At 40.2% G+C, this 16,148-nt stretch overlaps 1 protein-coding gene across 1 annotated transcript; it reads left to right on the top strand.

The window, feature by feature from the left end:
* The first annotated feature begins 477 nt into the window (after positions 1-477).
* LOC121614812 lies at positions 478-7,138 on the top strand. Its single transcript, XM_041948898.1, has 8 exons — positions 478-564; positions 1,199-1,324; positions 2,359-2,391; positions 3,465-3,539; positions 3,876-3,936; positions 4,042-4,177; positions 5,438-5,482; positions 7,069-7,138. Exons 1-8 carry the CDS (start codon positions 478-480, stop codon positions 7,136-7,138), a joined length of 633 nt encoding a protein of 210 aa, XP_041804832.1.
* The last annotated feature ends 9,010 nt before the right edge of the window (positions 7,139-16,148 follow it).

The raw sequence follows: 16,148 nt of genomic DNA, 5'->3' as shown, positions 1-16,148 counted from the left end.
AAATGTGAGATTCTTACATCAGATGCTCTCTTCATTGTGCTGTTTTTCATCATGATCTGAAAAACCACTGCTTTCGTGATGGAGGAGAATGAACTTGATGGACTGCCCATGAACTGAAAGCAAACAAGTTTGTTCATGTCTTTTGGAGAAAACATTCTTGGGAGTGCACATAGTGAGCATGATGATTGTTTAGCATGTGATCAGCCTTACTGGAGGCATCACTGATGACGAAATGTTGGAGTCAATGTATCCCCACTCCCTCAACATACACTGCTTCAACCAAGCCACTGGTTTTGTTCTAAGATTATAGATGATCAATTAATTCTCATTTTATATCGCTTAAAATGTTAGTAGGTATGTAAAAGTAGAGAGAACAGGAAGTGAGGTGTGACTGTGACTATTTTAACACTAGTGGTTAAACTAGTTCAACCCAGAAAACAATCATGCAGTTTCCTGAATGAATGAAACCTGTCATGCATGATCATCTACTATGATTGTGCCAAAGCCCAACAGTCAAGTGACAAGATTGCCAGACAGACATGGACTAAGAGATTCCTTTATGAGGTAAATTATTTACATTTCAAGTATATTAAATATGGAAGTATTCTCTATGTAATGGGGGTTCTGTGCAGTCGTAGATGTAACACTGTCCTCAAACAGCTCAAGCCACCGATAAGGCGAGGTCGACATCCAGTAGATGCAGGTACAATAGATGTAACTAGTAGATGGTGACATCTGGGAGCATTCAGTTGATAGGGTGGAACATGTGACTTTCCTTGCTTGGCAAGTGATGACTTGTAGGGTTTAACGATCATTAAGGCAGTGGCACGTCCTCACATTCATGAGCAATAAGAAGGGAGGTTGCATCTGTGTAGATTTTGTAAGTCAACCAGTCGGTTTTAATTGAGCTCAGACTGTCAGTTTGGTAACTTCTTGAGAAGCTGTTACAGCGTCGCTCTGACTTCTAATTAACGTTTCCATCATTTTCTTACAGACATGGGACCAAATGGAATGGAGTACAATTGTGTTTTTTTCAACTTTGTTTGGGATTGCTCTGGATCACTTTAAGTTCAAGACTGCAGTACGTGACGGCCTCTCTCATGAAATCGTTTGGAATGTGGACGAAACTCCAAAGGGTAGACTGACTGTAGGGATCATACTCAATTAGAATAAAAAGTCTTTTTAGTTTCTCTGGAAGCAACTAGCAAGAAAATTCAACAACCCATGGCGTACGGGGATCCTTTTTAAACAGCCGCACATTTCCAGTTACTTTGAAACAAGACAACGGGATACACTGGACAAAAGATACGACTCAACATCCCAGGTAAGACGAAATCCTTTACTGATGTACAGCAGATTGGTTTTATTCCTCCAGAGATGTCTTTCGTTCTTAACTTTCAGTCAGAGACTCGAACATTGAGGAATTGTTCTTTGCAGATGATTACACAGTCGGATTTGGTGGACAAGGCCCGCCTCTCTGAGGGAACTCAATGAATCTGTGCAGGAACGAGGATTCTGTTGCAGGAAATAATAATAATAATATTAATAAACAGTTGAATGAACTAACTCAAAGCTTCATTTATTTGATCTTACCTGTGTATTTTAAATCCAATTCAGGGCTCCAGACAAAACGTACTATGATTTTACCAGTGATGCAATAAGACACTGGTGTTAGTCCGCGATATATTGCAAAAACAACAGCACTTTTCATTTCCGGGAGCAGTGAGGCAGCTGGACAACAGTAAGCAAAGAACTGAAGCTAAAACACGCTCTACATAAACCCTCGGGTGAAATGGTGAGGTTATTGGTGTTATCTAATGTTTTCTACTTGCCTTGTCTCAGTGCCTGTTTGTCTGTAATTATACTTACTGAGACAATAGCGACGATGATTAGGGATCCAACATGTTATTCTGTTATAAACCAGCTAGCCTGTTAGCAGGTAACAGGTAGGTCGTGTAACGACAGCCGTATCAAACCATTTTACATCAGCTCTTGGATTAAGGCACTGGCTCTTCTATTTTGACTCAATGAGTGCAGTGTGTTTAATTTGGATGGTAAACTGGACTGGAGATTTTCTAGTTTGTCTTTTCTCACGAGGTTCATTTCAACATGGAGGCCTGTTACGATACGACATGCGGACTACGGGCCAAGGCTAAAAACACGAACATTTCAGCTTTGATGTATTCAGTGGAAGAGTGGATTTTCAACCTTAAAACTGAGAGAAATAATTCACTCACACCATCCGTTTTCAAGATGTAAAGTAAATAATTGCATATTTTAGGAGGATAAATATTAATGTCAGACAAGAAACTGGTAATTCTTAGAAGACTTATCACTGTCCTGCTGTTTCACACCCAGGCTCGAACGACAGAAGAGGACTCGTCTCCTCCAGTGAGTATGATTATGTCTCCCTTTTGGCCTTCATGTTGTACTGCAGCATATTTGTTGTCGCACACACACACACACACACACACAATAAACATCTCTGACATTGCAGACTTAATATTCAATGAATCCATGAAATAATGGTATTTCATGTTATATTATTATTATTATTATTATTATTAGTGGCATGAGGCAATGCACGAGCCACTTTTGTAATCTCTCGCGTTTTTTCTTCTTATTTTTCATATTCTGCCAGAATTTCGGCGCGTAACTAGTCCCAGCTGCTATGCAACTAGTCCCAAACATGCGGCTCGATTGGGAATGGTGTGCTCTGTAGTTATGACAGGATTCGTTTATAATTTGCAAAGTTATTCGCAAAAAACTGCGAAAAATTTCCTATAAGAAATGAATGGGAAATTTCCTCAAATTTCAGCCTTTTTCAAGTTTCCGCTGCCTCGCCATACTTTCTCCTAGAGACTTCATTCAAACTTTAAAACGTAGATAATTTTGTCGGCTCGAAATGAACCTCGGCTCACTTTTTGATATCTCTTACAGTTTTCGATCCCTGACCATCTGAAGAGTTTCGCAAAAAATGCTCAGAATTTCTGCCCCTAGAGTGGGTGATGTCATCAGCTAGAGTGTGAGAGCCAGTGAGAAATCGCCTGAATTTTTTTTTTTTTAATTGCCATAAACTTCAAACAGTGAATAGGAGACACATAATTTTTGGATCCTTTTGTGGACAAACGTCTCTTCTCACCTCTGATTTCAATTTTAAAGGGTTAGCCCCCACCAAATTTAAATAAAGAGGGATTTTGCACCAGCTGCCCTGCTCTGCTGCTCCATGTAAGGTGTGCTCCAACACACCTGGTTCAAATGCTCAGCTCGTTACTGGGCTCTGCTGAGGCCTGATAACGAGCCATTCATTTGAATCAGGTGTGCTAGAGCAGGGATACATCTAAAACATGCAGGGCAGTGGTACTCCAGGACCAGGCTTGAGAAACAGTGGTATTAATTATTTTCTTATATCAGAAAGCAGAAATGTATACTCCTGATCTCTGTTTATTACCATCCCTTCCTAGGTCCCGTGTGAGACCAACCCTACTGGTCAGAATGGTGTTGTGGTGTATGATGATACAACTTATCCCTTAATTTCTGTAAGTACATATACATTGGGATAAGTATTAACTGTACCTGGTGATTTTAGGTGTATTTTACAACCTTTTTGGTTTGTGAACCCTAAAAACAAAGAAAAGTCCACTCCTGAACCCTTTGCTACATATAGCAACCAATTCAATCAATATTTCTTTCTTTCTTTCATGCTTTGGAGTCCTGAAGTAAAAATATCAGTAATTCACAAGAAAACAATCAGAGGAACATCTGAAAAAATCTGTTTTCCTATTACTAGTAATCTAATGACCCCTCTCATTTACCTTGCTGACCCCTGTGGTACCCCTTACCCCTACATTGGGAACCATCTGCCTGGACGTCAGGCCTCATCGGTGCGCAGCTCAGCTGCTGTGGGTGGTGGACTGCAGCGGCACTGGAGCTTTGGTAATTAGGGCCAAACCATCTGTACAGAACCATGAAAATCTTTAAAATCTGTTCTTCAAGTTTAATTTACTAAATTCAGATTTCTGTTGTGAAAACTGTTTTCAGAGGAGATACATCACCAGGAGGAGAACCTAGCATTTCAGCCCTGTGGACACTTAACGTCTGCTGGGAGATACAACCCAGAACTAAGTCAGTGTCCTGTCTGCCTGGGTGAAGCCCAACACACAGCAACTGTCCTCAGGTAACTGCAGTATTAGAGTTTAGGCTTTACAATGCTCCACTGTACTCACAGGTCACAGCAAAGGCAACAAATTATTAGAAAGTGCATTATGGTGCAAAGAACCAAGAAGTTCATTTTAATCAATATAAACTCAGTGATATCAAATTCATGCAGACGGTCACTTTCACCAACAGATTTTAGACCAGTCTGTAGATTTAGGCCAGTCTAATGCAAGTTAGAATGATTCACACACATAAAGACTGAATCATTTTAACCCTAAACCCCTCCTCCGCTTACTTAATGCTGCGTTCCCATGGTAACAATCAGTGACACCTGCTGACCAGTGGCACGGAATGACACAAACAAGCAAAACATGGCTCGTAATTTGTGGTTTGCTAACAGTGTTGTGACGTGAGTAATGAATCGGGCTCAGCAGCCTGCTGGAAAGCATTGTCAGCTGTTTCCTTTATCACTGGAAACCCTGCAGCAATAAGGAAACACAGCAGCTCAGCTCTGCTACAGGTCTCACACTCTTCATTGAATGTCCCCAGTAAAATGTCCTTGCAAAGGTTGAATCCTTCCAGAGGAAAAGCAGAGTGAAGAGGCCATAGCAGTATAACCTGGTTTTATGGTCAGCCATGATTTTCAGTTTGATATAAAGTCCTAATTTACCCAGACTGGAAAATTAGAGAACTAGACAGCTTTGTGCAATGGATTTCTTTAAACCTCTGCCTAAAGTCTTCCATACAATATTTTATGGAACACATTGACTTAATATTTCCTTAATAGAAACAGATCCTATTGTCCTTCATTAATAGATAATTGATTTGTCAAAATTCCCATTTTGAATATGACCTGTTCATTGTCTGATCTGCTTCCACCTTTTGAAAATTTATTGATAATAAAAATAGTGTATTTAGCCCTCGGCCCATTTAAAGATTAACTAACTAATTTCAATTAGTTTCTTGTCTTTCATTTTAAGAATGTTCTATTAATTATTAGTGTGGAAATTGTCCTATGAATTTCTTTTGTGGATTGGTTGTTAGACCCTGTGGCTTTAGCATAAAGGTTTTAATCTTTAGCATTGGAATGATGAAGCTCTGTGTCTCTCATAAACTCAGTGCTGCCAGTATCCAGGAATTCCACCTTTTCCATCCCATTTAAAAGAGCATTTCATCATCATTTGATCACACTGATTGTTTATTTTGGAGAATCATTTCCACACCATGAGTAATCATTCTTCACTCCTCTTAAACTGACTCACTACCGTCTGCATTTCAGGTCAAATGAGGCCAACGATGATGGCAACGAGGAAAACTTTTTCAGGTCAGTATCATTTCGAGCAGCCTCGCTGCCCTTTTTCAGACACTGCTGAGTTCAAGTCCAATATTCACTGGCCTTTTAGCTTTGGCTTGGTCCGCCAACTCCTGAGAAATATATCTGTGTCTGTAGCTCATGAGGTGCTTGACATTTTGTGCTGGGCATGTGTTCATACTACAGCTGTATGTGCACGTCAGTGGGAGCTTTTTGGACTTAAATCATAAGGAGCACAAATCCAACACAATGACCTAGAAAGGCCCTTAGCTTGATCTCACATCACAGGGAGTCATTTTTTAATGGTTAATATATAGTATGATGCTGATGTTGCAGAGGGTGGAGCGCCATTGTTCTCCACGCCCCATCAGTATGCACCCTAAAACATATACACTCTGTTGTCATTTTATTAGGAACCCTTAGCTAAACCTAATGCAGGCTAATTCAATGGCCCTGCTATAAATCCTACCAACATGGAGGAGACTGCTTTCAATATACAGAGAAGTGTTTCAGCACCACAAACTACATCCTCCAAAATGATCATAAAGTTGGATCAACAGCTCTCTGAAGCTGCTTCAACTAAAACTGACATTATATTCATGAAGGTAGTATTTTCCACTATCTTAGCTTTACATAATAAACTGGCAACTGAGTTGTAGCACACATCAGTCTCTCAGTTGTCTGCTTATGGCTTTTCATGCCTGCTCACATATCATTTAACTTCCTGTTCAGTCATAATCTCTCTGCATTTATCTTCCCCTGACACAAGCCCAACATTTTGTTGTCGAGGTATAAGCGCTTGATTTATAAGAGGATATTGTTGATAGAGGGCTGAAGAGAGGGCTTGTGGTATTATATTGACGGCAGCGGGATGCATGATGGGAAATAAACATGAAAGTCATTGTTCTCTTTAGATTCATGACACCATGTTTGTGCCACAGGAGAACAAACTGACCGAGAGCAGCTTAGGGTTGCACCACCACATTTACACCAGTTGTTGTTGTGTTTTAATATTTTCTAAAAAGTAAACAATATATGAACAAAAGAATTTGCACATCACATCATCAAAATCTCCGTTCATCATTAGTCACTGATGTGTTCTGGATGAATTAGTCAAGCAGGAAGATAATTAACTGGGCCGTGAGATAAAAAAAGCCTTTAATACTGCAAAACTCTCACCTGCTGCTAACTCTGTTTAATAATTTACGGCCTGAATACATTTTGCACTACATTTGGAAGGTGTTTTTGTTGCACTTCATTTGTATTCATTAATATTCATAGGCTGTCAATATTTTTGGGTTGTTCATTTATTAAGAAGGAAGGATAGGGGAGAGGGGGAGGATAGAAGGAAAGGAAGGAGAGTGCATTTCCCAGCGATAACTCAGTTTTCATCGTCTACAATCGGACAATATTTCTGTCTTTTTTATTAAGACTTTGGGTGGAGCAGTGGAGGAGCAAAGTGCAGACAATCACTGGACAGAGTTCATGAGTGGAGCTATTCTGAAGTATTGATCACGTACAATACTCTCGGTGTCTAACTTTTCACTTCTACCTCGACACTGTATTTTATTTCTATTATTTTCTCTTCTTGTGTGCAGGTGGAGTCGGAGTGTTCCACGAGTGCTGATTGTGCTCACTGCTGTGATACTCCTGATTATATTTAGTTAGGGTAATTGTTTAGGGTAATTGTAATCTTTTTCTATTTGTAAATAAATATATAAATATAAATAAATATTTTTGTCATGTTGTCTATTTTGTCACACACAGACAGCTCAGTCTTCAGGGAAAACTAACATTGAGTGCAGTTGGCAGCACATTGACTAGATACCCAAAACACACACTTGTAACTTTTTCCTATCCCATATAAAGATTGTATTTCAGCCTCCCCGTGCAAGATTTGTGACAGAAAAACAGATCAAATAGCTGCACTGAAAAGCCTCCATGTACACAGTGGAAGGCGTATTAGCGCTCCGCGGTTCTCACTAATCTAGAGTCAGTCTTTCATTCTGCACAAAGCAGAACAGCAGTAGGGCTGAATGTTTTATACAAAGTGAGACTGTCGCAGTGTAAAATACGTGGAGCTTTGGAGCTGCCAGATGTTTGACTTTTCTTCAGAAGCTGGCTACAACTCTTTCTGCTGGTTGGTGGTGGACAGGCAGTGCACGGTGGATCTGAGCAGCCAGAGCTGGTGCCTTGGCTCCGGTCAGTGCTCAGTATGAAATCAATGTATAGCGTTCTTACTGATGGCACATATTGTAAACATTAAGGTTCTGTTAAGATGATAAATGTTTAAATCAGCCTACATCGCAGATTAAAAAGCATATAATGTTCCAAGATGGCGGCGCGTGCAGGCGCAGCGGCTCGTAGCTCCCGTGTTTATGTTTTTGTTTGTTTGTTTTTACTCGTTTCTGCATGTTAGTTTATTTTATTCTAGTATCTTTATTTTATTTTATTATTACTTTCTTGTTTTTCTTATTGTTTCTACCATGGGGATTGCAATACAAATTCCATTGACATGCTATCCTCGGTGAAAATAAAGACGATCTTAAATCTTGAATAAACAGAAATATGATTTAATTATAGTATAAAGAAGTCATTTCAAGTATACATTTATTTTAGTCTACTTTAATAGTAATAATTGTGTACTAAATCCCAAATACTTTTAATAGTGATAATAATGTACTTCTGTAAAATAAGTCTGTATGAGCATTCTTCATTGAAGTGTACTTCAATTTCCATGCATCACGTATTCAAATAAGCACATTTAAGTATGTTTCCAACACATTAGTGATATGATACAATTGTACTGTGGGTGTGTTTTGAAGGCTCATGAATCCTAATTTTCACTGGTGGACTTCAGTACACTTAAAGTTTGTAAAACGTTGTGCCAATGGCAACTATTTACATTTTAAGTATACTAAAGTATTACCCAAGTGGTACTCAGGGACTACATGGTGCATTTAAGTATACTTGAAGGCAAAAAAATAGCACAGTGTACTTTTGCACTTGTACACTTTGTACAAGTACAAACTGCATTATTCAAAAATGACTGAAGTCTTATATTTTTTTAAATGGGTTAGCGTTTTTTCAGTTATTTGGTTAATGAAGTATCAGTTCAGTATAGTTTTAAGTTAAAGGGGCTTATAAATCAAGAAAGAGTCAAAAGAAAATATGAATAGCACCGAGGAGAGTCCCCATCTCCATTCCTTTCATTTGTATACAGTCCCTAAGATAAAGTCTCTATTCATCGGTGTGACTTTTCCTGCTCAAAATCAAATGTTCAGCAGGGTTAGAGGATGGTTAAAATAAAGGATTGTGAGAGCTACCGAGGGATCAGGGCTAACTCTAAAAACTACAGCTAGTTTAAGGTGGGATTTCACGCTGCAGAAAAATAAAACACTGGTGACTATTTTTGTTCTGGACAACACACCACTTGTGGACTCCACAAATCATTAGAGCTCCCCAATGACACTAATCCTGTCCAGAGAGGACAAGATTAGAGTCATCAGTAGGAGAGGGGATGCTGGCAGGTGAAGCCCTGGACTGAGCACAGACCACTGACAGGAGCTGAAACAGGAAGCATGAAAGAGGCTGCTGGACTCTGCTGGACTCTTCCCTGAAGGTAAGCGATCAGCGGCACTGAGAATAGAATAACTAAAAATGATGAAAAGCAAAGGTTTTCACCTTTGACCTGTTAGTATCAAGTGTTTACCATCTCAAAGGTCCATGTGAACAGAACCATCACGGCACTTCAGGTAGCAACAGAACGGGAGTTGGGTCTACATAGTGTACACCATTTTTGTGAGCAGGGTTAGACTACGTTCTGAGTGTGTTCACAGTGGAAAACTGGCAAGAACAAGTACACTCAACTGTCAGTATTTATACTAAAAACACTTGATTTTAGAGTGTGCTTTTGATCTACCCTGTACTCCCACAAAGCAAGGCACAAAATACATTGAGGAGGTGCTCACAGCTTGAATAAATGAAACTAAATATGGATGGTGATGAAACAGCTCCATGGACCACCTCCGAAAACAAATGTGTGTTGCTTTCTCTTCGTTACCGCCGGGTTCAGACCACACTACATTATTGTCTTTGATGATGGTCACCGTGTCAGATCTAACAATCACAGAGCCATTAACTCTGACTGTGTCCTGGTCAGGGTCATACATGGAGTCTTGCCAGTCACCTGACCAAGACCCGGCACTGTCCATCGTCAAAGAAAACATCGTGTGGTCTGATCCTGGCATTAACGAAGAGAATTTGGGAACACTTTAAAGTCTACAGCCTTGCCAGCAGCTCTGTGAGGCTGTGCTGAAGCTAAATGCTAACATGCTAACAATGACAGCATCTTGATGTTGCCAGGAATAATTCAGGTTTGCCATCTTAGTGTACTGTGTGTTAGCATGCTAGCGTTTGCTGATTAGCAATACAACAAAATGTAGCTGAGGTTGATGCGGATGTCACTGCAACAATTCTGGAAATAAATATGTCAACATAGTTTTTAATATCTAAAGAGATTCATGACCCACAGTCTTACTGGACTCTCATGGTTACATGGTACAGACCTCCAGAGACATCCATTACAAAGAGAAATGTTCATGATAGACAAAGTTAATGCAATAGTCCCACAAAGTCTAAATTATTCTTTCACTTTTAAAGATTTTTTGTAAAATCATATCAATGCTTTTCCATTTTTTTCTTTTCTTTTTTCTTTCTTTCTTTTTCTTTGTTTTGGACGTTGAAATAGCCTTGGTTTCAAAAATGAACAGTATGAGCAACATGTGAAAAAGCAAAACACGTTATGTAAACTAGTAATGTTTTATAAAATGTGTGGATAATGAATTCAAAGTGCAATACCTGTTGTGTCATTATGGGATGGATTATATGCAACGCCAGCCTTCATGCACATTTGAAGCCTGTACCTGATATTTTGAAGCTGCTCCACACGACACGCTGCCATCACACTGCTCACCTACGTGTGCACTTTAATAACCTGAGCTTCAATCCATAAATTCCTCCAACGCTCTCTTGGCAGCGTAGGAGAACATTTTCTTCTCTTTGTGGGTGGTGAAGATGCAGCAAAGCAAGATCCTCCGTCACACGAGCTACACATGCTGCACTTCTCCAGTGTGGCTTTCTTTTTGGTTTAAAGGCGAGATGTCTGAATTATCGGTGACTTGTCCCGAGCTATGGGTTGGACCCAGCGCTGCACATATTTCCTTTACTACTCACTCATTAAAGGTATTTTCCTAGAATATTTCTTTAAAACTTTATGGAACATTTGCATTGAAAAGAGAAAATGTGTACATGCGGACTGACTTCTTTCCTGCTCCAAGGTCATTTTGTCCTTGCTGTTGAGCAGGTGCACAATGAATACCATTCATTACATGCACAAAGACATTATTTCTGCTTTCAGTCAGGCCTACCATTTCAAAGAGGGGCCGTACTGTATCAACAACTATTAGGCAGTCTATGTACTAAAGCAATTCAATTATTTATCAAAGGCCTTCAGGTGTTGAAGTGCGGGGCTGGAGAAGGCAGGAGCAGATGTTGGATCAGTGTACAATGGACGTAAGGTCAGCAGCAAGAGTGAGGTCTGACGGGATTATCTTTTCATACACACACTGCTGAGCGCTGAATTACCTTGACAGGTATGTGCATTTCTTTTTTCAATCGTTTCAATGTTCCCCGCCTATTCTTCACGTCTTCTGTGTCATCAAAGGCCACCGCTGTATTGACACTGACCCCAGAAATCCACAGCTATCACGGATGCTTTGTGCTGCTTCAGCAGGGTAAAATATACATAGAGGCTACATGATAAAAGATCAGACTATAGAGGTCACAAAATCCACTCCAAGAGATGGCAACAGGTCTAGTGGGCAGAGTTTACAGTACTCCCATTCCAGTACTTATCCCAGTAACTGCGTTTCAATAAGGCCAGTACTTTCTGGTGTGAAGTACTAGCACATGTGATTTTTACCCTCTTCTTCATGCATACCACCACCTCCCAGTGAGCATTGGTGCACACAGTCAAGATAAAACGGGTTAGAAAGAAATGTATTCATCCTGAGGGAACATTTCGTGGTCTGGTAAATATAGTTAAATGAATTTACAGTAGGCATAGTGTAAATATACTAAAGAAACTGGAAAACATTGCCCCCCGGTTTTCTGTGTCAATGAATTTGTGGTAATTTGATTAAACGCAACATTATTGCACCATGTGAGCTCAATATAAACCAAAAGAATGAAAACTCAGAAAGAGGAGGCTTTGGGCCCCTTTGAAGACAGGCTCACCAGATGAGCTGTCAGCAGGAGCTGTATCCGTTGCTGTTCTACTGTGCTGCAAATTGCAATTAATTATTGTTGCTGCTAGTGGCAGCATTTCATATTGAAGTTACTCCTGGCCAATTAATTGCAGATTTCCAATTGTTTTCTTGAAGTCTGCTGCAATTTGTGTGCACTGGGCAGCTCCAACAAAAACCTTAAGGTAAAAACTGTGAAGGAAAATGACTGTTTCATTATTTCACAAAGAAATAAGTGTACATATGCTTTTCATGAATGTTGGTGTTTTGCAAATAACGCTCATGCTTCAACCGTTGGGAATGTCTGCTTATTTGCTGCCTTAGCAGGATTTGAAAGGGATGATCAGTTTTGTCTCTGTTCGCCAGGTTTAATGTAAAGCACGTCCGTGAAGAACATGTTTCCATTATTCCTCCGAGCACTGGCTGGAGTTCAGCTTGGGCCTGTTGTGAAAATGACAGTCCACAGGATGTCTATAGCCACTCTAAGTTTTATCTAAAGCAACAAAAAAGGTGAGTTGCTGCCAAGGAGAGGAACGAACAATGTGACAAAATGAAACACACAGTCATTGTGTGACTCATATTTAATCACTGGCTCAGCCTGGTTATCACTTATTTTACTGCACCGGCAAGACTGTCAGTGTTCGTTCTTATAGCCTATGGGACACAGCTGCTGCACGTGTTGTCCTGCTTTGGTTACCAGGATCTGTGCCTACACACACACACACGAACACACACACATGCACGCATGCACACACACAACAAGCATAAAGAAGTTTATACAAATTTGTACTTGCAATGCATTTGCTAGTAATCATTTTATAATGTACAATGTAAATGTTTTAGTGTTGTTGATTTTGCTCTTAGTTCATAAAGTTTAACATTCATTACATCTGAATATTGAAAAATGAGTAAAATTGAAAAAGGTCAACCAAACACAATACAAACAGCTGTGTGCTCCAGTGTTACTGAGGGCAGCAACATGAAGGAGCAACAAGGTGCATGTAGTAAACCTCATGACCTATATGTGCTTAACTATGGCCTGTAAGAATGCCTGAACTATGTTGTCTTTCTTGCAGCCGCTCCCTCAAATCAGAATGAAAGATCTGGGCGTTTGTTTGTAGGCAAACTTCAATCGATGAAAAGCTGTAAGCGATTCTGCCGAGGTTATCATTCTCTTTGAAAGAGGGCTGATCCAAGGGTGAAGGGTTTTTCCACTAATTCTCTCAGGCTTCGATGAGTGGATCGATACCAAAAGTATCAATACTGTAGTTCCTCTTTCTGTGAAATGAGATTAATACAAGCTTCATATGAAAAAGTTTTCAGCCTTACGTGTGCACACAAAATAAAGATTTACCCCAATTACTGCGAAACAGTGACTGTGCCAGCATTGTGACCGCATTAGTGGCACCTACTGTTAAAGAAGAGATTAGCTGTCACACGGCATGATTTGATATGTTTTCTGAACAATAACAACATTTATAAGAGGGCTGTCCACCATAAAAAAAAACTAATCCGGAGAAGGAGCATACAGAGCATACCGTGCAACAAAACAACCAGGAGGAGGAAGAGACAGAGACAGAGACAGAGAGAGCAGCATGCAGTGAGGAAAAAGACACAGCTGAGCTGATCTTAACAAACCCCCACTAAGCACGACCTAATGCATGACTGCTGAAATTAGATAGATAGATAGATAGATAGATAGATAGATAGATAGATAGACTTTATTTATCCCAAGCTGGGAAATTGCAGTGCAGCAGCAGCATTACACAAAGTGAAAATAAGACTATAAAGAACAAACTATACATAAAAATATAAAAATAGCGAGCAGTAAAAAGATTATATACATAACAATAATAATAAAATAGCCAAATAGTAAACAGTAGTAAAAAGTATTGCACAAAAAAGAATATCAAATGCAAATGAATATCAAAATAAGAATATCAAAAGCAAAATGGCAGTGAAAATAAAGTGTACCGTGACTGTAAGAACAAACTGTATATAATAAAATATCAAAATAACAAGCAGTAAAACATTATATACATAACTAGAAAATTCCCCCTGGGAAATTTTGAAAGGGACACGGGGTGCGTTCGAGCCGACAAAATTATCTACGTTTTAAAGTTTGAATGAAGTCTCTAGGACAAAGTATGGCCGAGCAGCGGACAATTGAAAAAGGCTGAAATTTGAGGAAATTTCCCCATTCATTTCTTATGGGAAATTTATCGCAGTTGTTTGCGTCTTACGTCGGCCTTCGATGGTCATAGCTCGAAAACCGTAAGAGATATCAAAATGTGCCGAGGGTCATTTGGAGCCGACAAAATTATCTACGTTTTAAAGTTTGAATGAAGTCTCTAGGAGAAACTATGGCGAAGCAGCGGACAATTGAAAAAGGCTGCAATGTGAGAAAACGGCAGATATCAGAGGCAGTCAGTCCCTGATTAATGAATTGCTCTCAGCTGTGTTTCTGTGGCTTTCTCCTTGTCTGTCTCTGTTGATCACCTCAGCTGTCTGTGTCTGCTTCTCTCCTCTGCTTCATGTCTCTGTTAACATGAATTAATGAACTGAATCAATAAACATGAATGGAGCTAATGCTAACGGAGCTAACAGAGCTAACACTAATGGAGCGAACAGCTAACGGTGCGAATAGAGCTAACGGCGCTAACGCAACCAGAGCTAACTGTGCTAACAGAGCTAATAGAGCTAGCGGCGTTAACAAGGGGGCGGGGGGATGGGGTTTTCATTATGCATTTGTCTGTGTGTGTGTGTTTATGTATCTGTCGTTGTGTGTGACTGCGTATGTGTGTGTCTTCGTCTGTTTCTGTGGCTTTCTCCTTGTCTGTCTCTGTTGATCACCTCAGCTGTCTGTGTCTGCTTCTGTCCTCTGCTTCATGTCTCTGTTAACATGAATTAATGAACTGAATCAATAAGCATGAATGGAGTTAATGCTAACAGAGCTAACAGAGCTAACACTAACGGAGCTAACAGCTAGCGGTGCGAATAGAGCTAACGGCGCTAATGCTAACAGAGCTAACTGTGCTAACAGAGCTAATAACGGCGTTAACAAGGGGGCGGGGGGATGGGGTTTTCATTATGCATTTGTCTGTGTGTGTGTGTTTATGTATCTGTCATTGTGTGTGACTGCGTATGTGTGTGTCTTCGTCTGTTTGTGTGTGTGTGTCTGCTTGAACTACACAAGCAGCCCAACCAGCTCCTACATGGAGATGTGTATAGTATATATGTGTCTGAATGTGTGTGTGTGTGTGTGTGTGCGTGTGTGCCTGTGTAACTTCTGCCCCACCTGCTGATAATTACCTCTCTACCTCTCCCACTTTTTACCTGTTCCTGTTCAGTTTTGACGTGCTGTTTTTAATCACTTTTTAGCTGTTGGTTAGCCCTTTTTGTGTGTGCATTTGTGTGACTACTGTCTCAACCTCTTTGGCAAAGAGCTTTGTGAAGCTGAGTTTAACTGCTTGTTGGACGGAGATTGTTTTCAAACAATGCCCTTGTTTTGACTGAGCTCGTTAAGATAATCACTCTCAGGCTGGTTGTCCTGCAGATGTGTGTGCGTGGGTTATTGACCGGTGTGTGTGTAAATGACAGTTGCACCTGTTAAACTCTTCCCTTGAAAAGCGGCTTTTTCGCTGTCGGTTTCTTCCGAACAACTTGCGATTGTGTCAAAACCGTAGCTGCTATCAAAAAACCGATTACACTGTGAGATGCGGACAAGTCTGGGCCAGATGTACGTGTGTTTTATGTCCAGATATTCTTTAGAAAAATGACAAAATGGTCGACTTAAAAAGACTCTGCCACTCAGAGAACAGGAGTTTGTATTGTATGCAGTGAGATTTGGGTTCGGCGAACCTCCTGAACTAAATCCTCTGGTGAGAGAACCGTACCTCGTATCAGAGTGTACTATAGATCATCGGACTCCCGAGAACTTCCTGAGTCCGGCCATCTCCTCGTTTTATTCCTGACACAACAACTTTTCGTTTTATGGCGATCTAAAGACAGGAGGCATTTCTGCTTTGCTCACAAAACAGCTCTGAATTTTAACATGGGACTTAATGGGAGAACAGGAGGGCGCTGGCTGCACAAAACGTCTCACTATTTAAATTCAGTAAGTCTCTCGGCTTTTTCGAGGACATCACACGAAAGAGGACAAGTTTGTCTACAAAATGAGCCCAAAATTATGCGTGTAGAGTGTAATTTGTGGCCGTAGCGACGAGAAAAAGAGAAGATTTTCAGATCGTTTTTAGACTCTGTGCCACTCTAGCACGCACTCTAGCACGAACATTCCGCGCAATACACACCCATTATAATCTCAAAATTTCCCTCCAAACGATCACTGTCATTGAACAGTGACTGATCAAAAA

The sequence above is a fragment of the Chelmon rostratus genome, chromosome 12, assembly GCF_017976325.1.
Source record: "Chelmon rostratus isolate fCheRos1 chromosome 12, fCheRos1.pri, whole genome shotgun sequence".
NCBI lineage: Eukaryota > Metazoa > Chordata > Actinopteri > Chaetodontiformes > Chaetodontidae > Chelmon > Chelmon rostratus.
Note: the sequence above shows the minus strand (reverse complement) of the source record. Positions and strands in the feature narration are given on the sequence as shown.